Here is a 27,964-nt window from a genome sequence, read left to right on the forward strand (position 1 = left end):
ACTGAAGTTGATCATTCTCTTTGCAACACAAATGCATTCATTAAACGTTCAATTAGCTTCTCTGGCATGCACCTTGAATGTCAGAAGAATCACTTTGGCAGCCATTTCTTGAATAAATACTTCAGTTGACCTATTTCTTTGTTTTGTGTTTGCTACACCTTTTGTTGCTAGACCCTTTAAAAAAGTTTAATCTTTTTTTTTTTTTTTTTTTTTTTTTTTTTTGTTACATTAAAATATTTCAGCTTTTTTTTTTATCAATGAAATCCTATTTTGTCCGCTGTCGTCGTAACCATGACAAATGCGGTATAGCAGTAGCGACTCCACCTGTTTTTTTTTAAAAAAAAAAAAAATAATACATATATATATATATATATATATATATATATATATATATATATATATATAATATTAACCCTATATTCTTTTTTTCTTTAAACAGATATAACCCAGAGTCTTGAGTTACACAGTTATTTAAATTAATAAAGGGTTAGTTTTTATTGAGGCCTCCCCTGTCTTTGTGTCAGCTGACACGACGCCATTTTGTCAGCCATTTCCTCCCGGAGCAGGAGGGCTATTCGCCGCAAACAGAGCTCGGCAGCGCCTGGCTTTCAACCTCCCCCCAAAAAACACACACACACAGCCCCTTATAGCATGATAAAATAAGGCGGGTCCCTCAACAGACACCCCAGTCATGGCTCTGAAAATGGTAAAAGGCAGCATCGACCGCATGTTTGACAAAAACCTCCAGGATCTCGTACGTGGCATTAGGAATCACAAGGAGGACGAGGTAAGCAAATCGAGATGGACGTGGGAAGCTGCTTCGGGGGAAAAATAATAATGTCAAGCTGTCATTTTGAAATGTGAAATCGTAGCGTATTGTTAATGCAAAGCGCAGTGCACACGGTTGCCCACATCTGCGAGGGTAGCTAATGCTCTTTAAATTGCATCCTTCGCCGGTCAGGTAGGTATGTGTCAAAATTGAACTGGATAATGAAATTAATAGTAATAATCATAATAAACATATAGTGATGTGTCTGTTTACATAAACCTGTACCTGGCTGTTGTATTTAAATTAATCTCCAGTCTCTGATGCGTTTGCACAGGTACCAGTAAACAACGCTTTGTGGGGTTTTTTTTGTTTTTTGTAAACATTAGCTACATTTTTCTGTTTAAGTACCATACAGTTTCGTAGGCCTGTGTGGGATGCACGATATGTCATTGCATATTGCAAGGCTGTATTGATTGTGTTGTTCATGTTTGTATTGTTACTGTGCAGAATGCATTTTCCTATTAACGCTTAGTCGAGGTCTCACGAAAAAGACGGAATGACGCCGGTATGTGACAGTGACAGTCAGCTGGGTGTTGGTCGATATTGTTTTATTGATATTATCGTTAAATTCTGTGCAGTTTTTTTGAATGAAAAGTTTAGCCAATGTGGAAATGGTTCTTTGAAACGACCAAGGAAGGGGGGCAGTCAACTTTTGCGTGCGTTTGAATTTATATCCCGGTAGGCTAATTCTGTTTTCAAAATCTGAATCACTTTTGTGGCAAGAAGGTTGTAATACAATACGTCCATGCTTCGAATACAGACAGACAAAGTGAAATAACTTTTATTATGTGGAGCAGCATTGTTTTTCATTATGTTCCCTACCTTTATGATTTCATATCTTGTTAACATTAGCTCACTGGGCTGCCTTGCAGACAGTTTTATGTTAAATCCACGCAGATTACTCATTTTACTCGCCTGTGGTAAATTTCAATGCTTGTGTTTAAATGGCATTTCTATAAGGCAGGGTGCAAGTTGTCAGGGAGAAGGGCGCTGCTCCACACTGCCCGATGTTTCCAAGATTGATTGATTGGATTGATTCTATGTAGCCTATTTGCTGTTAAAAGTAATGACAAGGGAGTGACTCAGTTCTCAGTTGGATAAAAAAAATAGATGAATAGCCTGTTCTTAACCCCCCCCCCCCACACACACACACACACAGAGGAAGAAGCATGTAAGTCAGCCCCCTGCTTACTAGTTGTGATTTAATTAGTGATCAGCTTGAGTTGGGGGCGGACTACTGCCGTACTGCATCCAGATCTGTGTCTAATCATTTTTTACACTCATGGTGTAACGATTCGTCTGTGTCCTGACCCTTTATTTCCGTGACGTATGGTAGTAGAAGTCTGTACAAGACAGCTTATTGTAGATCACCAGGTGGTTCTTGAATAAAGAATATTGTAGGTGGTATGGATACATAGACTGTCTGTCTTAATTAATTGTTAGCGTTTAACAAAATGGTCCATCATTACTTATTTGGTATTGTTATGCATCATGCAAGTAGCCAATCAGGACAGTCATGTGTCATGATATCCATGGTATTGCTACCTGCATATCGTGATATGCATCGCATCGTGATTTTAGTGTGTAGCTACTCCCACCTGACGCATTAGCCTGAGTGTGGATTTGCACCGCATTTTGAAAGAGCTGCTCCCCCTTCATACTGACCCCATGCAGCAACTGAAACGTCTGATCAGTCTGTCTGGGACCGGGGGTGTAGTGGCTGCTTTTGAAAGGGTGAAGTCCGTTCTCATGCCAGGGAGTTGTTACCCAAGACACAGCATTTGTAGTTTTAGGATTTTGCAATGTGGAAAGTAAAGGCAGGTCGTGCGCATTGATATCCGGGTGCATTAGATTTGAACTTTGTGAGTTGATTGCTACAGTTCCCTGGGGGTGTTTCGTGGCATGTTAGTCAAAGTGCATTAGATTGATGCAGCTTGCTTCTCAGAAACCAGGCTTCAGAGGCGCTGTAGTGTGGGAGTGGGTGCCACAGTCTCTTTATTTTACTACCAACCAGTGCGATGGGTGATGGGATGAGCATCTCATAGTGGAGGTGCTGGGTATCTTAATTATGGGTTTAGCTATATCTTGAGAGAGAATTCCAGAGGATATCATTGGCCCATGGTTGCGTGTTCTGGCCTCTGATTGGTTCAGCTAGTGAAGGCTATATTTTATGAGAAACTAGCTCAGGTGTAAGCTAGTCTGCAGGGGGAGTGCTGTTCAAACCTGGAGTGGCTTGTTTATCATGGCAGCTGGAACTGACTGCATGCCCTGTATTGCACACCAGTTTCCCCACAGATATTTGATTAACCACATTCTTGAAATATCAAGATGCAAATTAACACACACAGTTAACAACACCCGAGGCACACAAGCTCGTCCAACCAGTCAGCCCCTCGTTGTTACTGTGTTGGGAATTGAATTTCTTTTCAGCTCCATACTTTCTTTATTTTGCGTATTTCATGCTTCAGATGTTATTTATAACTAGAAAACCGCTCATCCAGTTCTAATGAAACTTGTAGGCACCCTGTAGCTGGCTCGCCTGCCTGCTCTACATGCTTCGAATCCACAGCGCAGCCAAAGCCAGCCGGTCCTAAAGCACAGTGCTGACGGGCAGTGTAAGAAGATCTCCCAGGATAGATTGGGTGACACTTGTTTCTGTGCACAGCAGCACATCCCTGAAATATTGATAGCTGACAAGTGAAGCTTTTTGATTCGTTGCATTTTCTTTTGTGTTTTAGATTGCATCGAGTGTGCTTAATTTGCGTGGCGCAGGGGGCGAGTCTTCTAGCGAGATGTGTGTGACGGTTTCAGGTTCATATCTTTTGCTCAGATGATGTGCAGCCGGCAGCATCGAGAGAGAGAGAGAGATACCTTCTTAAACAGTGAATCAAATCCTGTATTACAATCTTTACAGTGATGTGCAAGAGCTCCTGTACATTTCACTCTGTGTTCAGCCTAGTATGCATTCCCACCATGAGCCTGACTGAATGAAAAGGAAATGAAAATCTCTCTCTTAGTAGAACAGCGCAGGCTGATCGACATGCATGGCCTCGTCTAGAGTAACAACCTTCTGTTATTATTACTGTACATTCTTACTGTCTGCTATTATTGTATATTATTATTGTCTACTCCAGGCTGATCTATTTGTGCAACCTTCTCAGCATTCAGGGAGCAGAATCAAAGAAAATTAATCCATCCCCCATCAGTTGTTGCTGGGAGAAATGATTGAGAAATGTAATTAGCAGCTATCACCCCCCCCTCCCCTCCTAGCTACAGTGTCCCATGACTAAAGACACATGAGCAGGCTTATCTTTATAAGTGTGTGTGAGTGTGACAGTCCCCACAAAACCTCTCTCCACTACTGTCTGTGTACCTGCAAGTCTCTGTCTACTGCCTATATTCACACTATTAGTAAATGATGAGCATTGCTAGGAAGTTGAATGTACTGGAAGAATTCTAGTTTTGAGAATACTACTGCCCTTATAAGAGCTGACCATAGTTAAAGCATAGCAGAGTGTAATAAATAAAGCACAGTGAAAGCACGGTAAAGGATAGGGAAGCATTGTAAAGAATAGCGAGGTATGGTAAAGCATATTAATTAACATGGCAAAGCAGGGTGCACTATGGGAAACACATAATATAACCGTGGGCAAAGCATTGCAAAACTGTAAGAAGAGTGCGGTAGACTTTTATACGGGTCCCATCGTGTAACATTGTGGTTGCACTGTAGCTGTCTTGAGAGGTAGACTGGGTTTCCCTTTGATCCAGTTTCTTTTTTTGCAACTGACTTTGAGTAAGCGTCAACGTTGTGCCCCCCTCACCTCGGACTGGACAGTGATGTTTCTCCTGTTGTGCCCCCCTCACCTCGGACTGGACAGTGATGTTTCTCCTGTTGTGCCCCCCTCACCTCGGACTGGACAGTGATGTTTCTCCTGTTGTGCCCCCCTCACCTCGGACTGGACAGTGATGTTTCTCCTGTTGTGCCCCCCTCACCTCGGACTGGACAGTGATGTTTCTCCTGTTGTGCCCCCCTCACCTCGGACTGGACAGTGATGTTTCTCCTGTTGTGCCCCCCTCGCCTCGGACTGGACAGTGATGTTTCTCCCGTTGTGTTTCCCGCAGGCCAAGTTCATCTCAGCATGCATCGACGAGATCAAGCACGAGCTGAAGCAGGACAACATCGCGGTGAAGGCCAATGCTGTGTGCAAGCTGACCTACGTGAGTGTGCTTTTATACTGGAGTCGGCTTCTTTCATCATCGCAGTGTGGGGAACTGAAAGCATGGACCTGGAACCAAAAAAGCCACACTGTTTATCAAATTTTTATTTTTAGTTTAACTCCCCTTTTGAGTCGACTTTTACAAGCTTGTAGTGACTAGTAAAGCATAATATCATTGCTGTGATTCATTATTGTGAAACTATGTGAAGGGGATCGTCTACCCCTGAACTGACATCCTGGACAAAGGTTTAGTTTAAATAAGGGCTGAATTAACATAAGACACCCCCTCCCACTCCCCAGGCATTTTGCACTAAAGAGGGATGGAAATAAGACTCCTGTTGCACTCCTGTTTGATCCACTTCTGGTTTTACTATGACTTTCAATAAGACACACCTGAACTTGTTGCATACACACTGCAGCTAATCAAGATGTATTCAAACCTGGAATGGGTGAAACTGCTGTGCAGTAGGAGTCTTATTTCCATCCCTGGTGACGGGCACTGTGAAGAATGCTGGTTTTAATGCTGCCCACTCAGTCAATACCGAACCGGGCTGTTGTTCAAAGTTCAACACCTGACTTTATTAATGTAACTGACATGGTTAGAACAGGAGCCTTGCGAGTGAGGGCCGCTGATCTGCGTGGCAGCAGTGATACTGAGGCCAGTTCACCAGCTCTCCCCCATGTGTTAAAGGTGTCTTGTTTGTTCTGCAGTTGCAGATGCTGGGGTACGATGTCAGCTGGGCAGCTTTCAACATCATCGAAGTGATGAGCTCCTCCAAGTTCACCTTCAAGGTACGACAGGGCTCCTGACTTTGAGGGAAACCGTTTCAAAGTCCTTAAGTCCTCTTTAATTTCCATTAAACACTTGGGACAGTTGGTCGGAGTAGGTGTTTGACTGCTGTTCCCTGTCCATCTCTCTCTCTCCAGCGGATAGGTTACCTGGCTGCCTCTCAGTGCTTCCACGAGGGGACTGATGTCATCATGCTGACAACCAATCAGATTCGCAAGGTGAGCTCTTTGGGTCTGTCGTTGCAAGCTTATCTCGATGTGCTGGACTGTTTTGAGAACTTACCGGCTTGGTTCTGTGCTGTGTTTGGCTCATGCCTTCGTACCGTAAGCACCCTGTTTTTCTGCCCGCAGGACCTCAGCAGCCCCAATCAGTACGACACGGGCGTGGCGCTGACTGGGCTGTCCTGCTTCGTGACCCCAGACCTCGCCAGGGACCTGGCCAATGACATAATGACGCTGGTGAGTGTTAATAGTGAGAGCTTAGCATGGCCAGTGAGTGAGTCAGCAAGCAAGCAACCCTGATCCAATTATATCTTCATAGAAAAGATATATCAGGACACCATATATATATATATATATATATATATATATATATATATATATATATATATATATATATATATACACACACATACATATACATACACACTCCCATGTGGGAGTGACTGGCTTTTCACTCTGCGTGCAGCTGTGACCTCGAGACAGATAACACTTTTGTTTTCGCATAAATTCTTTCTGCTTAACTGTTTTGAGCCTCTATACAAACCAATTGAAACACTACTGGAACACAAGCTTTTTCTGATAACCACACATCTTGCGTGGGGCGGTGTACACACTGTTCCAGTTACATGGCACAAGCTCTTATTGTTTCATCAGCCTTTGTTCCTTTTCATTATACAACCCGTTAATTATGCTTCCCATTGAAATGATGAAGGTGAAACTGTTTGTAAGCGTTGTGTGATTTTCCTGGGTTTTAATGTAAGCTCTGAATCAACACGGCTTGAAATGAAGCTGTACACAGCCGGTGCACATCAGCCGTTTGCAATCACTAGTCTTTGTTGTTCGACCTTGTGATGCGTGGGCATAGCGCTGTGCTGCCTGTGAGAATTGAGCAAAACTCATAGGACTGTTCTTAAGTGTTACTTCTTGTTATCTGGGTTTCTGCTGACATTGGTAAAGTCAAGAAGAAGCGCAAATGTAACTTTGAATATGCTTTGTCCCATGCTAGGGAAAAAAAGACCGAATTTGATCAAGGAAATGACGTAAGCTAGCTGTATATCTGTGATGTACGAAGTAATTTCTTTGCAACAGCTAAGAAACATGTGCACTGATGCAGCTCAGACACGAACAAGGTCTTCTGTATGCTGCATGTTCTCTCTGACTTGCTTGGATCCTGTTTGCATTTTGATTCCTGAATAAACTATTTTTGATTAACTTTACCTGAAGAAGAGTTTTTTTTTTTTTAAAAAGAAATCGAACCTCTTAACATATAGATACATATTTTAATATTACATTACTGCCCGGAGCTGTTTTCATCACAGCCTTGACACAACGTGGCATAGACTCCACAAGGTGCCTGGAGGAGTCGAGGGAGCCACGCATGAATATTTCCTGCAGTTGGAGCTGAAGGGTAGGAAGAAGATTGCTCCGATGAATGCTTTGGAGGGTTCGTCCTAAACATGCTTGTCCTAGATCATCCCAGTCCTGCTGTGCTCCTCAAACCATTCCAGTGCATTTCTAGCATGGTCCGACTTGATAAAGTGACCAGTTTCATGCATTAATTGAAGATCTGCTGTGTTCAAAACCCAGCGTCTGCTGGTCTCTGTAGCAGCAGGTTTGGTTACAGTGTGCTCCTCCTCTGATAGATTCTGTGTTTCCTCCCTGCAGATGTCACACACAAAGCCCTACATCCGCAAGAAGGCAGTGCTGATCATGTACAAGGTGTTCCTGAAGTACCCCGAGTCTCTGCGCCCCGCTTTCCCCCGGCTCAAAGAGAAACTGGAGGACCCCGACCCAGGTTAGTATCCCTCATAGTAACAGTGTCTATTGTTAACTCCTGGTCATTACCCTGATACTGACGCTGTCTCATGAGACATGTCTTATTGTGGACCCCCAAGTCCTATGAGACAACACTCTGACTGCTGTCTATTCTGCACCTCTTGAAATGACTACAAAACACTGCCCTGTGCTGTATCGGATAAGGTGACTGCTAAGAGAGACCCTACCATGTCAACACCTGCATGTCTCATGAGTCACAGTTTATCCTATAGGACAAACTGTACCATTGTACCTTGGCAGTAGAGGCCCTTGCTGACAAAGTGATGAAATTATTGCAGCTAGCGGCAGAATGTTAACCAGTAGTACCCTGCGGTTGAACCTGTCTGATGTAATATCTCTTGCCTTGCTCTCTCTCTCTCCTCTCTCTCTCTGTCCTTCTCTGCTGTTCAGGGGTACAGTCAGCTGCTGTGAATGTTATCTGTGAGCTTGCCAGACGCAACCCCAAAAACTACCTGTCCCTCGCCCCACTCTTCTTCAAACTGATGACCTCCTCCACCAACAACTGGGTCCTCATCAAGATCATCAAGCTGGTGCGTACCGCCGAAAAACACTGGGGCGACTGGGAGGGAAAGAAAGCAGAACCGATTTTTTTTTTTTTTTTTTTTTTTTTTTTTTTTACAATGTCTTCAATTGAAAAGTAGAAAAACACTCCCTAGTTGAAACGTATAGCCCTATTGAGGGGTTTTATAGGTGCAGTAATGGATGATTTTCTCCCCCCATCCCCTACAGTTTGGAGCCCTCACTCCACTTGAACCCAGGCTGGGAAAGAAACTAATTGAACCGCTAACAAACCTCATACACAGGTAAGAGAGAGACGCTAACAAACCTCATACACAGGTAAGAGAGAGAGACGCTAACAAACCTCATACGCAGGTAAGAGAGAGAGACGCTAACAAACCTCATACACAGGTAAGAGAGAGAGACGCTAACAAACCTCATGCACAGGTTAGAGAGAGAGACGCTAACAAACCTCATGCACAGGTTAGAGAGAGAGACGCTAACAAACCTCATACACAGGTTAGAGAGAGAGACGCTAACAAACCTCATACGCAGGTAAGAGAGAGAGACGCTAACAAACCTCATACACAGGTAAGAGAGAGAGACGCTAACAAACCTCATACACAGGTAAGAGAGAGAGACGCTAACAAACCTCATACACAGGTAAGAGAGAGAGACGCTAACAAACCTCATACACAGGTAAGAGAGAGATGCTAACAAGTCTCCTGTGTGCATTGCAGAGCAATCGGAGTGGAGATCAGCCTTGTTTTAAAAATATATATTTTAATTAATTGAATTTAGACTTCATATCTGAATATTTGTCACTAAAGGTTTTAAAAAGAAATCTAGCCAAAGTTGTACCCATGTCTTGCCTCTCTGATCAGGTCACTGTGCTGTGTATCAGTATTCTGCTGCGTGCTTACATCAGCACCCCCACCCCTACACTTCTAGGGTGTCTGTGCAGTTTCGGGTTGGGCTTTGATTGGGTTACTTGTTTTCTGAACTGCGTGGGGCTGGATTGTACGCAGCCTGCTGTAAAAATGTGTTGACCTGTTAGTAATGTTAACTGTGTTGAAGATGTTCATAACGTTTGCAATCTGTTTCCTTTGCAGCACCTCGGCCATGTCCCTCCTCTATGAGTGTGTGAATACGGTCATTGCAGGTCAGCAGGGACTCCTGTTTTTCTTGTGTCTGTTTTTTTGTTGCCTCTTGAAAGTGACTGGGTCGATTAGCATGAAAAAAATAATTTAATCTCTGTACACAAAGCGAACATCAGCCAGCCTGCCCTGGGCTGGAGGGAGCACCTCTTACAGAGGGGAGAGAGGGAGGGAGCAGTTCAGTCTCCATACCTCAAGCTTGCCCTGGACTGGAGGGAGCACCCTTTCTCTTAGGGGTGAGGGAGGAAGGGAGCAGTTCAGTCTCCATGCCTCAAGCCTGCCCTGGACTGGAGGGAGCACCCTTTCTCTTAGGAGTGAGGGAGGAAGGGAGCAGTTTTTTATGGACAAATCAGTTTGTCTAAAAGAGAGAACAACAAAAGCAAAAATAAGTTTTATAGAGAATAACTTGTCAGTACAATAAATAACAAAGACTAAACAAACCAATAACAACACAATACTTGCTTATTGTTCCAGCCCTAATTCAGTGATTCATATCATCATATGCACAAGCAATGCATCACTCTCCCACAGAAGTTAGACTTGGTGTGCACGGCACACAATAAGAAATATGGGCATGTTTTAAATTTGGATTAAAAGAAATCAAAAGCAGGTCCATTGTGCGTTTAGAGGAAGCGCTAGTGAAGAAACAGCTGAACCTCTCCTGGCCCCTGGCAGAGAGTACTTTGATCGCATTCCCAGCTAATTCAATTGTAGGAACACAGCTGTCCTTTTGCAAGCCCTAATGAAACGCAGCCTGGTGACTGCACAGCCAGGGAGGCTGGCAGAGGAGCATTCGCTGGGGTATCCGTCTCCCTGGATTAATGTTTTAAATATGTATTTCCTTAATTCTCTATCATATAATTCTCTAAGACACACCCATTATGGTACGTGTCTGTGTGTGTTTTTTATGGTATTTTTATTTAAAGCTGTTACTGAGTAACATTTACGCAGGATGGAAATAAAACCCCATTGCATAGCAGTTTGATCCATTCCTGGTTTTACTGTGACAAGCCTGAGCTTGTTACTTCTATACTGTGGCTGATCAACCTCGTAGTAAAACCTGGAATGGGGAAAGCGGCAGTGCAACAGGAGTCTCTTTTTCCAGAAGCATCTGTACAGTTTCTTGGGGGTGGCAAGCTGGAGAGGGGTACTTATTTCCTTAGACCTCATGAATTATTATTTTTTCTCACTTCCCAGTTTTAATATCCCTGTCTTCCGGAATGCCCAATCACAGCGCCAGCATCCAGGTAGGTCCCGGTCTGTCTCCCTGTCTGTCTTCAGCGCTGTACAGTGTAACTAGGGGTGAAACTGAACACAGTACTATAGACCATAGTAGTGCTGCACGAACCGATCCTAACATTGTTCAGATCAAACTCTCCACAGGTGAGGGTCGAGCGGGCTGATTTACCATTCCGTTAGTGTGGATCGCTGTTCTCCACATTAAGAAAAGCAGCAAACATTACAAATCCAAGAGGCTGTTTCTTCACTCGTTGCACCTGGAATGGTAAATCAGCCCAGATTGTCAGCGCCTGATTTATTACACTGTTCTGAAGAACACAAGAGCGCCATTCATTTGATCTTGTGACTGCGACTCCCAACTGTAGCGTTATAAAAAAGGGGGGGCACTATTTTGGTGCCGTTTTTAAATCATTAAATGAAGGGTTCTTCAGGAGCGCCTCTAAAGATGTGTGTGAGTCTGTCTTGTAAAGTAAGTTTGGACCCGTTTTTACAGTTTTTAAATGATCAGTTGAATAGACCCCAGGATTGGTCCACAAAGTCAAGAATCCTAACCGTTTTCTATTGCATGTATGCCTTGGTAAACACAGGGGTCAGCTGGATTGAGTTAGAGCATTTTACAGCACTTGTTTGCTGCTGTTGCATTCCTCCCTCCCCCCCCCCCCCCCCCCCCCCCCCCCCCCCCCTGGGACCCTTTGTCTTTGGCCCCCCCCCCCCCCCCCCCCCCCCCCACCCCCCCTCCCCCCGCCCCCCCCCCCCCCCCCCCCCCCCCCCCCACACTTGACCCACTTTCTCCCCCCTCTCCCTGCACGACCCTCCTCCTAACTGGCCCCCCCCCCCCCCCCCCCCCCCCCCCCCCCCCCCCTGTTTGACAACAGGTTTGTTCCATTCTCAGCTGTGTGTCCAGAAATTGAGAATCCTGATTGAAGACTCTGATCAGAACCGTAAGTATTCAATTTAGAACATTTCAAATGTTTCAGAACAGAAGCTGTTTTTTTGTTTTGTTTTGGTTTTTTTTGCACCAATGGCAGTTTGCAGTTCTTGTCTTTGGGAATCCAGTTGAATGAATGTTGCCCGTGTGTTGCAGTGAAGTACCTCGGGCTCCTGGCCATGTCGAAGATCCTGAAGACTCACCCCAAGTCTGTGCAGTCCCACAAGGACCTCATTCTGCAGTGTCTCGATGACAAGGACGAGTCCATCCGGCTCCGAGCCCTCGACCTGCTCTACGGCATGGTGAGTACAGACAGGACCCCCAAACTAACTGACTGTAGAGACAGGACCCCCAAACTAACACTGACTGTAGAGACAGGACCCCCAGACTAACTGACTGTAAAGACAGGACCCCCAGACTAACTGACTGTAAAGACAGGACCCCCAAACTAACACTGACTGTAGAGACAGGACCCCCAAACTAACTGACTGTAAAGACAGGACCCCCAGACTAACTGACTGTAAAGACAGGACCCCCAGACTAACACTGACTGTACAGACAGGACCCCCAAACTAACTGACTGTACAGACAGGACCCCCAAACTATCTGACTGTAGAGACAGGACCCCCAAACTAACACTGACTGTAGAGACAGGACCCCCAAACTAACTGACTGTAAAGACAGGACCCCCAGACTGACTGACTGTACAGACAGGACCTCCAAACTGATTGACTGTACAGACAGGACCCCCAAACTAACACTGACTGTGCAGACAGGACCCCTACACTACTACTTTGATGGGCCAAACAGCCCCTTTGTTGTGTTCTTATGTTGTGGAGTTAGTGACTGAACGAGTCAGTCTATCTCTCTCTCTCTCCCCCCCCCCCCCCCCCCCAGGTGTCCAAGAAGAACCTGATGGAGATAGTGAAGAAGCTGATGATCCACGTGGACAAGGCGGAGGGGACGACCTACCGAGACGAGCTCCTCACCAAGATCATCGACATCTGCAGCCAGTCCAACTATCAGTACATCACCAACTTCGAGTGGTAGGCTCCCTCCCTCCAACTGCTGCTTTTAGAAAGATGCAGCTCTCGTGTGCCTGCTTTCAGTGCGGGTTCAGTAAGCTTTTATTCCGTGTCGCTGTTCTCGCCCAGAATAATTACCATCTTATCCTCGTCCTTCAGTGAGATTTTTGGGGAGATCTTTGATTTTCTCCCTCTCTCTCTGTCGCAGGTATATCAGTATCCTTGTGGAGCTCACTCGGTTGGAGGGGACTCGGCACGGCCACGTCATTGCCTCTCAGATGCTGGACGTTGCGATCCGAGTGAAGGCTATCCGCTCCTTCGCCGTGTCCCAGATGGCCATGCTGCTGGACAACGCACACTTGCTGGCCGGGAACACGCAGCGCAACGGGATCTGTGAGGTCCTGTATGCGGCGGCCTGGATCTGCGGGGAATTCTCAGAGTACGTACGGACACATGGACACTCAGTCAGACACGTAGACACACTCTCTCAAACATTAAAGTGCACAAACGGATACACGCGCATCTTCACTAACTCGACCTCTGCAATGAATGTTTACTTAGATATCATTTTTTTTGTTTTAAATATTATTGGGATGCTAACAGTAACTAAAAATAACTTTTTGCTTTTACTGCTTTTCATGTATATCTAGATTTAGATATTTCTATAACAAGCTCAGGGATGGGAATAAGACTCCTGTTGCATAGCAGTTTCCCCCATTCCATGTTTTACTATCAAGCTTGATTAGCCACAGCATATAGGTAAGAAGCTCAGGTGTCTTATTTACATTCCTGAAGCTTCTCAGTAAATGGCTTTTTTTGGAGGAAGGCTGGTCACTCCAAATCCACTTTTCAAACTAGAAACATTGAGACACACTGCAGTGGGAGTGCCAGGAGTCTCTAACCCCCAATCCCCTCCCCTCTCCAGACACCTGGAGGAGCCCATGCAGACTCTGGAAGCCATGCTGCGCCCCAAGGTGACCACCCTGCCTGGGCACATCCAGGCCGTGTACGTACAGAACGCCGTCAAGCTGTTCGCCACTGTGCTGGCTCGCCAGGAGGGGGCAGGAGATAGGCAGGCCGCGCAGGAGACCACAGAGCTGCTCATTGAGAAACTGCCGCAGTTTGTACAGAGCTCAGACCTGGAGGTGCAGGAGAGGGTAAGAGACGGCTTGAGATGACCTGGGCATGCACTTTGTCCACCACCTTTTTTTTGTGGGGGGCAGGATTTGGAGGAGAAAAAAAGTTGAAAACTTTTTTTGTTTTTTTTTTCTCTTGTATATCTGGATTTCTGATGGAGCCTATACAAATATATTTATTTAGAAAAATATGGAGCATGGCGCTCACTGTGTCTGTCTGTCTGTCTGTCTCCGTGTCCCTACAGGCGTCCTGCATCCTGCAGCTCATCAAGTACATCCAGAAGCTGCAGGCGAAGGAGGTGAGCGTGTCCGAGGAGGTGAGCGCGCTCTTCTCTGGGGAGCTCAATCCCGTGGCCCCCAAAGCGCAGAAGAAAGTGCCCATCCCAGACGGGTATACAAGGACTTCTTTACCCCTTCGCTCCGCTTGATCCCATTGCACAGCTTCAAACCCACGCCAGCCCTGTCCAAGTCCTGGGCTTCAGAACTCCTCTCGGCGAAGACTGTTCTTGAAATGATCAGGAACCAGGTGTTTGAGCAGGGTTAGAAACTCGCACTAGCCCCGCTGCCGCACCCAGTCCTGGGTTTCAGAACTCTCCTGGTTTAGGTGTATTATTGAAAGGATCAGGGGCCCATGAGCAGCCTGGTAAATTTGCTTTGAATTAACTACACTTCTCATCCTATCATGAAGAAGTCACACTTGAGTCTTACTGAGGTTTAGCAGTGACAGGGCACAGCTGAGCCATGCTGTTACATCTTTTATTCTTACATGTTCTGTGTAATCAGTGAGCTGCTGCTTCTCCATGCTCCTGATGCTGTTGGTTCTTGTTGTCCTGGTTCTGACCCATCTACCCCCCACCGGCAGGCTGGATCTGGACTCGTGGATCAACAAGCCCCTCCGTGAGATCGAATCCGAGGACGAGAAACCCAGAGCCATCTTCCAAGAGGAGGAGCCACAGCACAGCCGCCCCAGACTGCCCGAGATAGACGAGAAGGAGCTGGCCAAGGTAACGCCCCCTCGGGCACACACCCCCCCCATACAGCACACATATACATAGAAGCTGGCCAGGCTAATGCAGACACTCAAACACTGAAAAGCATCCAAACACAGCCGATCAACAAGAGCACAGACCAGGGTAACCCAACGTGCACCACAACCACTGCTACACCCCTTTGCAGCCACGCATTCGCACACCAACACACGTGTAATTCCCTGATCTCCACGTTGCATTCCCCTCTCCCACTCTCTGACCCGCTCTGCTCTCCTCTCGATCCAGCGCCGTGAAGTCCGGAAACAGGAGCAGGCCAGCAACCCGTTCTACATCAAGAGCTCCCCGTCCCCGCAGAAGGTAAAGTGTGCAGAGCGAGGCCGGGCTTTTATCCATGCAGTTCATCACAGCACAGGGGTCAGCAGGCATTGTGCTCGGCAGCGACGTTTGATTCATGTGGTAGTTTTGTGTTTTGGTTCTAGTTGGGGTGTGGCTCCCCAAAGTTGGACGGTGTCCTCCAGAAGCACGTTCCTTGTTTTGCAGAACCAGGCTGACCCCAGTTCCTAGGACCATTAAATTCCGGCACTGTGCTCAGTGCCTGCTACTTGAAGTGGATGTCACTGTTTAAAGCCAGTTTGTTGATTCTCAAAACCTGTTCACTTTTAGAAAGCATCTACTGTTTCCCTTACCTCTTTATGACATTACATTCATTCTGTCTGTGTCTCTCTCTCTTCAATGCTATCAGGAGACGGCCAGTGTCGATCACATCCCTGTTGTACAGATCGACCTCTCGGTGCCCTTGAAAGTGCCGGGTGAGTGTAACCTCCAGAGGTCTTGGTAGCCCTGCAGTGTCGCCTCCAGTCCTCCAGAGGTCTCTGTAACCCTGCAGTGTCGCCTCCAGTCCTCCAGAGGTCTCGGTAACCCTGCAGTGTCGCCTCCAGTCCTCCAGAGGTCTCTGTAACCCTGCAGTGTCGCCTCCAGTCCTCCGGAGGTCTCGGTAACCCTGCAGTGTAGCCTCCAGTCCTCCAGAGGTCTCTGTAACCCTGCAGTGTCGCCTCCAGTCCTCCAGAGGTCTCGGTAACCCTTCAGTGTAGCCTCCAGTCCTCCAGAGGTCTGTGTAACCCTGCAGTGTCGCCTCCAGTCCTCCGGAGGTCTCGGTAACCCTGCAGAGTCGCCTCCAGTCCTCCAGAGATCTCTGTAACACTGCAGTGTAGCCTCCAGTCCTCCAGAGGTCTCTGTAACCCTGCAGTGTCGCCTCCAGTCCTCCAGAGGTCTCGGTAACCCTGCAGTGTAGCCTCCAGTCCTCCAGAGGTCTCTGTAACCCTGCAGTGTCGCCTCCAGTCCTCCAGAGGTCTCGGTAACCCTGCAGTGTCGCCTCCAGTCCTCCAGAGGTCTCGGTAACCCTGCAGTGTAGCCTCCAGTCCTCCAGAGGTCTCTGTAACCCTGCAGTGTAGCCTCCAGTCCTCCAGAGGTCTCTGTAACCCTGCAGTGTCGCCTCCAGTCCTCGAGAGGTCTCCTCAATTGGGTGTTCCCCAGCTTTCTTAGCTTTCACCTCCCCCTATGACATTTATTTGGCATCCTGATTGAGGGCACTCATGAGTGAATCTACAGACACTGAAATCTTGCATAATGGTCTATTCTGTTAGCCTGGGCATTGGAAGTGAAGATTGAGCCAAAGTCAAGGTAGTGAATGCTGCATTAGCAGACCACAGTAACCTCCTGCACCTAATCAGTAAGGTTAATTTCATCAAATGGGGCCCCCTGTTCTAGATTGTTGCCCTGCATTGTAGCCCAGTCTGTAACTGTGTAGTACCTCCTCCAGACCCCTAGGTGTCCCTCTAACGTCCCCTCTGTCCCCTGTGTGCTGGCAGGCATGCCCATGTCAGAGCAGTACGTGAAGCTGGAGGAGGACAGACGGCAGAAGCAGAAGCAGGACAAGAAGAAAGACAAGAAGAAGAAAGAGAAAGAGAAGAAGCGAGGGAAGGGGCGGCGCCTGGACTCTGTGCACACAGAGAGCGAGGAGGACATCCCGCCGGCACAGAGTGTGGACATCATGACGGAGGAGATGCCTGAGGTGAGGGGCGAGGGGCGGAACTCTCTCAGTCCAGGCCTGGATAACGTTAAAGACGATTTTCTGGAACAACTGAGAGTTCAACATTTTCTGATCTCAAGGAAGGAGTAGGAATATGCTGAGCTGGTGTGTTTGTGTGCCCCTGTGTTTCAGAACGCGCTGCCGAGCGACGAGGACGATAAAGACCCCAACGACCCCTACAGGGCCCTGGATATCGATCTGGACAAGTAGGTGCTGACCCCACTAGTTGCGTAACACTGCCGCAGCAACAAATACAGCTCTCACAGCACGACCAAGCCCAGGCAATACTAATCATAATTAACACTCCCAGTGCGTCACAGTCTCAGCCAGTCCAGGGTTTCCTGCGAGCCTTCATTGAAAACGACCAGTACTAGAGATCTGTGGTGTGTCTAGACTTAAACTGCTGTTTATACCTGATCCTAACGAACTACAACGAAAGCAAGTTAGTGCCAGCCATAGTGTGCTTGACTTTTATATTTTTACCTTAAATAATACCTTCATTGTATTTACACTACAAACTAAAGTACCTTTACATTTTGTCACAAAGTCTACAGAAAGCTTGTAACTGACACGGTGCTTTGATGTATGGAACACACTGTATCAGTGTTTTGCATATGAACTGGATTTGAAAGTGAAGAACAACATGACTGTTTGCTTATGGCTTGCCGCTGGCCTCTGCATGCATGCATGTCTGTCTGTCTGCATCACTGTCTGCAGGGCTTCAATCCTGAAACACAGGCTGAAACACACTTGTCATATTTTTATTACAATCGAAAGAAATGGCCTGAACTGCAATATCTAAAAACAGAATACTCTATCTTCATGCCACCAGCAGAACACCTTTTGTATTGTGTTGTACAATCTCAAGAGGGTTAAGCAAACTGATGTTTGGTTCTGGCTTGATAAAGACAGTCGGACGAGTTTCTTCTCCCCACCCCAGGGGGAGATCTGGCAGCGTGTTTGTGTTTAAGTTGTAGCTGATGTGTTTGTTCTCCCTCCTCTCACCCATTCACCATGTCCCTGTGTCTCTACATTCCTTACCATCTCGATCCCTGTCTGTGTGTCTCTCTCTCTGTGGCTCTGTCTTCCATGCACGCTTCTGTCGTTCAGTTTGGGGCCAGGAGGCGGAGCCTGGCAGTAAGTGCTGCAAAGGGTTTGTTAAAATCCATTTGGGAGTGACTCGAGGATCACGGGGAATCGGACAGTTTGGAGCACACGGTCCATCCTGTCAGTAAATTCTAAACCCTGTTTCATGCACTTCCTTGCAAAACAAATCATTTGTATTTGTGGGATGCACGTGTCCCTTTTGCTGTAAAGGGTTAACCCTAAGACAGGGCTGTATAGCCCCCAGTCCTGGTCTGTACAATCCCTGGGTACTGTGTCTCGGCGAACATGTATTTGTGTCAGTCTGGGCAGTTAATAACCTTGCAGGAATGCATCTCAATCAGTGCTTGTCCAGTTCCTACTCCGGTCTTACAGGATCGCAGTGATCAAAGTCTTTCAAATCTTAAAAGTAGTTGGCAAAGCTAACCCTAACTAAATACTTAAGGCACAGCACAGAAACCAGGACCTGAGGACACAGTTGGAGTGGCGAGGGGATGGAACGGGTTACCTTGCCTGGTTAGTGATGCTGAAACTAGGAACCGGATGAGCATTGATTAGATCTTAAGTTCTTCTGTTCTAAGAAGGTGCTGTACAGGGACATGACCAGAGCCGCAGCACGGGGTATTTGATCCCCCCCTCTGTCCTCATGTTTTGGTTTGGCCCTGCAGGCCCCTGGTGGACAGTGACAAGCTCCCAGTAAAGACTCACAGGCCCACGGAGGGGCTGAAATCCCCCGACCCCGTGGCAGGAGTGGAGGAGCAGGACGAGAAGAGGGGCAGCAAGAAAATCAAGAAGGACAAGGAGAAGAAGGACAAGGAGAGGAAGGTACGAGGGGAGAGGAGAGAACTCGGTGTGTGGGGCTGAATACTGCTTGTGCAAGACTAATCTCAACCTTCAGGTCAGGATAAATATCAATACAGTACAACATCGCACGTCCGACCCCCTGTGGACTGGGGTATAGGCAGATATGTGAAAGTCGGATTTGTGAACAGCTATAGAAAAAGCATTTACACATCCAGAAATAGGTTAGTGAACAAAAACAACACACACTGCTTTAAACATGGGGACATTTTTTGCTTTAAAAGTAAGCAAACGTAAACAAGATTAATTAGGCTACAAATACGCTGTGTTGCTGTGCGGTTTGCTATAAGCCATCACAACACAAAGCATAAATACAAAACGGTAAATGTACAGTAACCTGCAGCTGATGGCTTCTTTCTTAACTCTAGAAGTCCCTGCCTCCCTGGTTCTGCTTTCTTAATATCTCTGTCACGGTACTTTGTGCTCTTTCTTGATATTGCTAACAGCCAATAAGCAGCTCTGTTTTGCTTCGGCTGTTTTAAACAGACTGCCGGTAAGTATTGCGTTTATGAAGCTTGCTTTGTTAAATTCAGATGCATTTAAAAGCGACAACAACACGCTACCAATATCTGCAAGCGTGTGCCTCCATCACATAAACACACTGCACAGAAAAAAAAAAAAAAAGATTTCTCGACTGGTGTATTGAAACACGCAGCTGACTGACACACACACAGCCCGCCTCTCTTCTGTAACTGTCGGGCTTGCAACGTTCCACGTTTGGTAAAACTCGTTCGAAATGAGCACACGATGCTTTAGAGGAGTGCCTTCATCAGTGTAACAAATGCTTCTTGTACTTTTAGACTGCAGAAGGCACAAGCTCATTCTTCTCTACTTCAGTTTTTCATGTTCTTGTATTTATGTAAACGACAGTAGCACCCTAATAGAAGGTCATCCCATATAGGACTTGTTTGCTGGTAGTAGAGTAGGGTTCTGTTTCCGAGCGATCGGTAACATGTAAGGTGCATGTCCCAGCCTGCTATTCCTGCTGCCCGCCACGTGCAGTGAGGGTACGGGTGTATGCGTGCGTGTGCGTATGCGTGTGAGGCGTGTGTATTTCTTTTTTTGGTCAGCGGGACCTCTGACAGTCGCGTTTTCTTCTCCCGTTTGCAGAAAAACAAAGAGGAGAAGAAAAAAAAGAAGCACAGGAAGTCTGCTCCTGGGGAGGAAGTGGAAGAGGAGGGGCAAGTTGAAAAGCCCGCCCCTCCAACAGCCCCGCCCACGGAGGTAAAACCAGGAAACGGGCACCGAGATCTGGGGGGAGGGACTGGGATAGTACAGGCAGGGAGTGGGTGGACACGGTGCCACTGGAAGTGAGTAAAAGGATTAAACCCATGCGAATGATAACCTGTTTTTGTTGTGTAGAAGCCTGGTGTTATCCAGTCCCAGTACTGTACAGTCCTGTCTTGTTTGTGATCCCAGTGCAGATCTCACAGCCTCGCCACCGCCTGCCCCTTTTTGGCCAGAAATGACTTCCCACCTCACCCCCCTCCTTATCTCATTTTCCAGGACTCTGATTTGGATTTCTGGCTTTCCAGCGCTCCAGTGCCCTCTCAGTCCCAGGTTGGAATTGTGTTTCTGTGCCATACTGCATGCAATCACTTCATTTCTCCATGCAATTCCCTATTCTCTCATTGAAACTCACACTGTCAGTATGGTGGTTTAGTGGCGTTATCCCGACAGTTAGTTATATAGGAATTATGACTTTGTATTGTATGGCTATACTGTCAAGGGTTCTCTTCTCTTTTGCATGGTTAGAGACTCACACAAGTCATGCACCCAGCCCTGGGTTTTACAACCTGTTTCTGTGTATTATTGAAATGACCGGGTAGCAGTCAGGCCTCCCCTGCAAAATGTGCTGTGAGCGGATCCCACTTCTCATAACAGCACTGTGTCTGTGGGCTGATTGCTGAAACTCCTGGCTCCTCATCATTTCAATAACAATTGAGGGTAGCTCTGAAACCTGCAGCTGGGTGCAGGGCTAGTGTGAGTGGCACACCTGCACTTGTGTACGACTTACTGATTAGCGACACAATCATGTAAATTATAATTTTAAAAAAGTACACAATTGCGTGCACTAGAGACACCAATGATTTGAGGGGCTTCTTTCTGTCATGGATTGACATGAAGCCCTTATGAAACCCACTTGGTCACGTTTTTAAGTATCTCTAGAGAACTGTTTATGCAATTGTGCTAAAACTTGGTAAGGACATTCCGTAGCGCAAACTATTGAGAGTTTCAGAATCTGAGGTGTATGAAGGCGCCTGTCCTTTTGTTCGTCCCCCTCCTTCTCTACCTACATGCGTACAGTACTGATGGATTTGTTTTTTTTTGCAGTCGGAGAAGCGGGTGTGGTATGTATGTGTGCATGTTGCAAACATGCTTGTTCAGCCAGGTCTAGTCTGCCTGCAGCACAGTCTATCTGTAGCATGTGTGAGAGTGGGTGTGTCATCGCCCCCTAGTGGGCGTGGATTAACACTGCTGGCTTTGTTGTTTGATTTGTTGCAGTCCCTTCAGGTGGCGCAGGGACTTCGCTGCTCATTCGTTTCATGTTTAATTTTTGGGTTCATGGTGTCTGTTGCTCACGTGGGATTCTGCTTTCTGTTCCCGCAGCCCGAGCTAGTGGATCCTGCCCCCACGTCCGAGCCGGAGGAGCCCAAAGATGAGGAGGAGAGGGAGGAGAGCGTGAGTACCCAGTCCCTGATCATCCAGACATCATACAGAATATCGTATAGGGTGACCTGGGATGGAAATAAGACTCCCGTTGCATAGCAGTTTCACCCGTTCCAGGTTTTACTACAAGCTTGGTTAGCCTCATAGTAAAACCAGGAATGGATCAAACTGTTATGTAGTGGGAGTCTTTAATTTCCGCAGCACCCTATAAAATATACTTCAAATGTGAATAATTGTATCAGACAGAAGTCGTATTAAGATTAGCTGTACAGTCTGTCTATGTTCCTTGTATCTTGACAGGGTTTGTAAACGCATCAGTATCAGGCTTTGCTACTGTAAAAGATGTTGAGCAGCTGGCGTGTTCTGGTTTGCTGAGAGCTTTGCAGGGATGTCATTGCATGACAGTCGTTGAGTATCTGGGAATGGTAAAGATTGAAACCGAAGTGTCACTCTCTGCGCTTCAGATAGTAAAAAATAGTAATAATAATTTATAGAGACGCCAAGGAATCGTTGTTGTAAAACTGAACTGTATCGCTCCGACTTTGAACCCATGTGTTGGGATTTTTTACTTTTTGTTTTCTCATTTCATAATCAAACATGTTGATCTCTGTCTGTTTTAAACTCCAGAAATCTTCGAAACACAAGAAGCAGCAGCACAGGAAGGAGAAGGAGGAGAAATCGAAGAAAAAGAAGAAGAAGAAAAAGCAGCAGCACCAGGATGAGGGGGAGGGCGAGTCTGTGCAGAACGGGACCCTGGAGGAAGAGGAGGAGCCCCTGCCAGTCTGTATTCACTGTCCTCACCCCCCCCTGTACACCTGCTCCTTATTCTTGTCTCCACTACCTTAACCCTCACTGCCCTCCACCAGTGCATATCCCCTCGCAAGCACTGCAGGGCCAGACGTGCATGTGCTCCTTCCTCAAATTCCCACAGCTGGTCTGCACACCACATCCTTAATCTCAGTCCTTTAAGATTGTGGGTTTATTATAAAAGTCACTCCACGTACCTGGCCTTCAGAGATACTACACTTTAGGAACCCAGCAAACGTGATGATGTGTTTGCATGCTCACCGTGCTGATTCACATTGTTTGATGTCGCTCCCCTCTGTTAATGATGTGTGGGTTTTTTTGTGTTTTTGACAATGTGCTGACACACAGCTCTCTTCTTTTCCAGCCTATGTCCAACTACTGCCTTCTTGCTGAGAACTCGGACATTAAAATGGTGAGCACAGGGGACAGCAGGGAGCTCGGGTGGTTTAGATAAATCACCTTCCCACTTCTTAGAATTAGAGTTCGGGTTAGAACGCATTAAGTTTCTGAACCCTTAACCCTCTCTAAGTCTATCACTGCTGCGTGTTTGATAGGGAAGGATGACGTCTCAGAAACGGCAGAGTTCTTGTCCTAGGTCATATAAGGCATATCATCATTTCATTGTAATATTTTTTGTTTCTTAAGTTCACAAAGGAGCAAGGACCGGTACCTGGAAAGGTTTGTGTGCTGTTTGTAAAATGCGTGCGGGGGGGGGGGGGGGTGCAGTTTTCATTTCAAATTTTTCTGTAAAGGAAAAGAATCGCATGTGAGGTGGGGGCCTAAAAACTATTCTTTTTTTGGTACCAAATCAGAGCCTGCTCCTGCAAATACCTGGCCTGTGTGAAAATTGATTGGCTATTTGCCACCAGGAGTGGGTTGCGATTGGTTGGTTTTCTTTTAGCCATACCTACCCTGTAACGTGATTGGTTTGATCCTTGAAATGTGATGGGATTGCTGTAGATAGCTAGAGTTACCTGATTGGTTTATCCTCCAGTGGCGTGGCTAGCGATTGGTTTGTTTCTTCTGCAGGTGTGTTAAGTGTGTTTTAGTTAGTCTCTTATGTTTTGTGTGGTTTGTCCCACGTCCGTGTGTGATGTCACTGCCGTGGCCTCGCCAGTCGTGTGATATGATTGGTTCCCTGCAGGTGTGTGATATCCAGGGGAACCTGCAGGACGGCAGTCAGGTGGTCGTGTCGATCATCTTTGAGAACAAGGGCAGCAGCTTCCTGAAGTCCATGGAGTTCAACGTGATGGACTCTCTCAACGCCAAGCTGGTGCGGCCTGATGGAGCCAGCATGCATGACGGAATTGCAGTGCCCTTCCAGCTGCCCCCTGGTACGAGGGGGGGGGGGGGGGCAGTATACTTACGTTGTTGGGGCCCCCGTGTCAGTCATCAGTCAATATCCGTCCTGCAATCGTCATTCTCATCATGTCATTTAATTACATTCATTCCCCCCCCGGTCGTTCAAAACCCCCACCCGTCATACGTCATTTCTCAGTCCATCAACCCCCCCACCCCGTCATGTCTTCCCCCCCCCCGTCATCAAAATCATAATCAGGACCCGTCCATTCGTGTCTCAAGCAATGTCATCGTGCTCAATTTAAAGAAAAAACAATGAAAGTATTTCTAATAAGAATATAATACAAGCGAGGTAGGAGTGGAACAACAGTTCTAGAATAGATGCATCTTCCAAGAAATTAAAAGATCTCTTTTTGTCATTGAATTGATGGCGTTTCTTTTGTTCCACTGTGTGCGGTATCTGGGTGCGCTGTACTGTAGGTAAGAGCAGTGTGTGTTTCTGCTCTCAGGTGTCTCGAATGAGGCCCGCTTTGTGTTCACCGTCCAGAGCATCATCATGCCTCAGAAACTGAAAGGAACCCTGACGTTCATCGTGAAGGTGAGCACAGCAGTGCGGCCGCAACACTGCGGGTCTTCATGATCACTCTGTGTAGCTAGACCAGAAATCAGCAGCAAAAATCACTCCTAATCTAGACAGTCCACACTGTTGGTATGTCCACAGCAGTATTCTACTGCGTTGTAAACCGTTCAAAATGTACTAACTTGTATTTTATTATAAATGGTACAGATCTATACTCCCTAAGCTATTAAATACTATAGAGACACCAAGAGTACTTGTTGAGGTAGTTGCACAGCAAAGCAAAAAAAAATAATGATGATTCATTTTCTTGTTTTATTAACTTTTTTGTTTTTTAAACAGACAGAAGACGGATCATCTCATGAAAAACTTGATTTCAAACTGCTCTTTACATGCACGTCGTACCTGATCACAACGCCCTGTTACAGGTTAGTAGCATACTTATCTGCTCCTGTGTAGCCATTGAAAGAGCGCAAATGTAAAGATATATAATAAAAGATATATAATGTATGTGTTCTTTTTTTTTTTTTTAATTATATTAACCTCCCTCCCCAGCGATGCTTTTGCTAAGTTGTTGGAGTCTGGTGAACTGAAGACGAATTCTTTGAAACTGGAAGGAATAACCATGCCCTTCCACCACCTCCTTGCAAAGATCTGCTTCCACCACCACTTCTCAGGTACGAGCTGCAGAGAGCGCGAGGAAGGCTGGAGTGAAAGGTTCCCTTTAGCGTTGCGCTGTTTTTAAGAGTTACGGACGCAGGTCAGCTTGCTGTCCTCGCTCAAGAAAGGGAGATTGAAGCGTGGTTTGTTTTCCCGTTTGCAGTGGTGGAGCGGATCGACTCGTGCTCATCGATGTACAGCCGCTCTATCCAGGGGCATCACGTGTGTCTTCTAGTGAAAACGGTAAGTGCCAATCGGAGCCACACCCACGCTGCCCTGTGAACTGGGAGCCTCATTCTAAACCTCATTATCGCAGGGTGGCTGCGCTCCATTGAATTTCCTAGTACTTCCCTTTTTTTTAACAAGCAGAGTTTTGCTAGCAGAAAAGCAAGCAGGAGTTGCTGTCTAGGTTGAATTTCAATGGAATTCATATTAAATCTGAAATGAATTAGTCTTGCATTGCAAACTTACTGCTGTGTAAAGAGCTAGGCTGGTTTCGCAGACTAACCTGGGATTGCCTTGTCTGACTTTAATTAGATAGCCTAAGGTTAGTGTTAATCGAGGTCTGTGAAAGGGGTAGCGACCTTGAAATGATCTGTGCCCTATGATCTGTGTCAGCAGTATTGACTGATGAATATTTTGTGGCTGGGAGCGCTGACTGTTGCAGATCAGTGACCCATATATCTGGTACTAGCTATCTGATACAAATATATTTTTAGAGGGCTGTATCACATCAATACGAGCGTCTGCAATGTGAAAATATATATATATATGTATATGTATATTTTTATTTCTTGCAGGGTGACAAGTGCGTGTCCATTGATGCAAAATGTGACGATTCGACCCTCCTCAGTAACGTGCTGGGTGAAATCAAGCTGACGTTTGCTGGGACGTGCTGATTGTCTTATTTGAATTCCGCAACTGTAAAAAAGATAAATAAATAAATACGTTTTAAAAAAAAAATCAAAGAGAAAGGCACTAAATCGAAACAAGACGAGACCCGCTTGCCTCTCCCCGCGCGCATGCGCTGTAACAGGCAGGCGCTTCACTTTATACGCAGTCCTTTTGCGGTTTCAGCATTCTCAGTTTCTGTTTTAAGAAGAGTTTTTTGTTTGTTTGTTTGTTTTTGTTTGTTTTTTCATGCTTTTCTCTGGATGTTGAACCTTTTCCAACCCAGGTTATTTTTTAGTTTGTATTTTGTCACATCCCCAGATTGCTTTCTCTTTCTTTCTTTCTTTCTTTCTTTCCTGGCCTTGTATCCATATCTGTAACTCACTCCCAAGCAAGCGACACAGAAATCGAAATAATGCCTGTCCTAGAGTATTAAAAAGAACTAATCCCTTGGTGGTATTTTTGTTATCTGAGACAGATTGATAGCTCTTTTAATAGTGCATCTTGCTTGAATAAATAAGGGTCTCTTTTTAAATCCTTATTTTTTGCAGATAAACCTGGCATACACACTACCTGTTACCTGAGCTGTATATCCGTGTAAACTGATAACTGGAAAGCTGTAGTGTGATCTGGGATTACAGAGGAACAGGGATAGCCTTAAGATAGCCCACTCTCTGTCACTGTAAATAGCCAGCCGAGAATTGTTAGGGCTTTCATTCAGCGTTATAAGAGGGTTGCATCTATAGGAAAAAAAGGTTTTGTGAGTGACAGTCCTGGTCTTAATTAAATGGATTCAGATCGCAAGTGGCCAGCATGGTGCCTGTTTCCATGGTACCTGTATTCTTGTGGTAGATTGTGTGATTATGATGGTGTGCACTAAAACCTGCCTTAAAGATCTGATCTATAAGTACCCCGTCATTGCGCTGGAAGTACACCTCCTGGTTATCTGTGACTGCATTTTCTTGATCCTAATTGTACCTACCTGGCACAGTGCTTTTAGATATTAAGACATGTTGACTGTCTTTTTTAATTCCACGACTGGAAGCAGATTCAGTTGGGTGTGTTAATTGCTTCTTTCACTGCTGTAGTAGAAAGGTGTGGATCTAGTACTAAGATCACTGGACAATAGCATTTCCATTGTAAAAAAATAAAAACGTGTTCCTATTTCTGCCCCGCAGTTTGACAGTAAAGCTGTTTTGTTGATGCTGTCTGCACCGCTGGTAATTGCTGTTGAAAGTATGTGGGGCTGGGGAAAAGTGGGGTGAGTGTGTTGGAGAAGGGAGATTCAGTCAGCTCTGTGGATAAACATCTCTTGAAATGAAGAACTACATCTTAAAGCAAGCAAACACGAATGTGTCCGCGCCGGTATTGGTTGTGATCGTCTGTCGATGGATACACCTCTCATTTTAGCCTGTAGTGTTTTTTTTTTTCTCCATTCCAGAATCCTCTGTGGTGATTCTATACATTTTGAACTGTATGATGTGAAATTCATAATTTGCTATCCACATTCCCTTTACGATAATAAAACATGACAAGCTGCTGTAATTTTTGTTTTGTGTATCAAGATGAACCAATAAAAATATAAGCACTGATACAACCACCTGGCTGTCTGCATTTTTTTTTTAAAGAGATTTGTAATATGTTACTTTTCCAGGACTGGGTCTAGAAACATCTGCTCTGTACTACAGAGAGCAAAGGGTAATGCAGATAGATTGGGTTATATTCATTGAAATAATTAAGGTACAGTCCTTCTGTTCTAGTGGTCCTGAAAGTGTTGTGTTCTGATAAAGCCATTTTCTCTCCATGTTTAGCTAAACTACTTATTCCAAAATGTTAAAATAAATTCTACAGCCATCCATATCCATGTAGGCTATTTTATTTTTTTGCCTTATAAAAATATTATATTGATAAAGCGTTTGATCAGTGGAGACCAGATTAACTGAATTTGAAAGTCTGTCCCACGTTAAAACATGGACATCTTTGCCGATTCAGAATGGAGTTTCCTCTGTTCTATGTGTTGCATTTAAATTGTTTTGTTTAGCTTTTAAAGGAGATATAAAATATACAGATATAGACAGATAGATATCTATATATAATGAGATATTAAAATAAAAGGTAATGCATACGTAAATACATTAAAT

The 27,964-nt window shown here is 45.8% G+C and overlaps 1 protein-coding gene across 3 annotated transcripts; it reads left to right on the forward strand.

The window, feature by feature from the left end:
* The first annotated feature begins 540 nt into the window (after positions 1 to 540).
* ap3d1 (adaptor related protein complex 3 subunit delta 1) lies at positions 541 to 26,262 on the forward strand. 3 transcript variants are annotated; one of them, XM_041230585.1, is made up of 34 exons: positions 541 to 787; positions 4,952 to 5,047; positions 5,758 to 5,838; positions 5,974 to 6,054; positions 6,187 to 6,294; positions 7,723 to 7,852; positions 8,284 to 8,423; positions 8,623 to 8,696; positions 9,504 to 9,553; positions 10,746 to 10,795; positions 11,680 to 11,728; positions 11,872 to 12,017; positions 12,613 to 12,761; positions 12,949 to 13,179; positions 13,666 to 13,897; positions 14,122 to 14,267; positions 14,739 to 14,880; positions 15,151 to 15,222; positions 15,608 to 15,674; positions 16,734 to 16,936; positions 17,087 to 17,160; positions 18,727 to 18,883; positions 20,030 to 20,143; positions 20,426 to 20,479; positions 21,530 to 21,601; positions 22,217 to 22,369; positions 22,761 to 22,808; positions 23,042 to 23,074; positions 23,541 to 23,730; positions 24,205 to 24,293; positions 24,615 to 24,700; positions 24,828 to 24,949; positions 25,096 to 25,175; positions 25,733 to 26,262. In XM_041230585.1, exons 1-34 carry the CDS (start codon positions 692 to 694, stop codon positions 25,829 to 25,831), a joined length of 3,714 nt encoding a protein of 1,237 aa, XP_041086519.1. In that variant the 5' UTR covers positions 541 to 691; the 3' UTR covers positions 25,832 to 26,262. The 3 variants fall into 3 exon arrangements, with proteins under 3 accessions (XP_041086519.1, XP_041086520.1, XP_041086521.1); XM_041230586.1 differs by lacking the exon at positions 23,042 to 23,074; XM_041230587.1 differs by lacking the exon at positions 20,426 to 20,479.
* The last annotated feature ends 1,702 nt before the right edge of the window (positions 26,263 to 27,964 follow it).

This window comes from Polyodon spathula, chromosome 27 (genome assembly GCF_017654505.1).
Source record: "Polyodon spathula isolate WHYD16114869_AA chromosome 27, ASM1765450v1, whole genome shotgun sequence".
NCBI lineage: Eukaryota > Metazoa > Chordata > Actinopteri > Acipenseriformes > Polyodontidae > Polyodon > Polyodon spathula.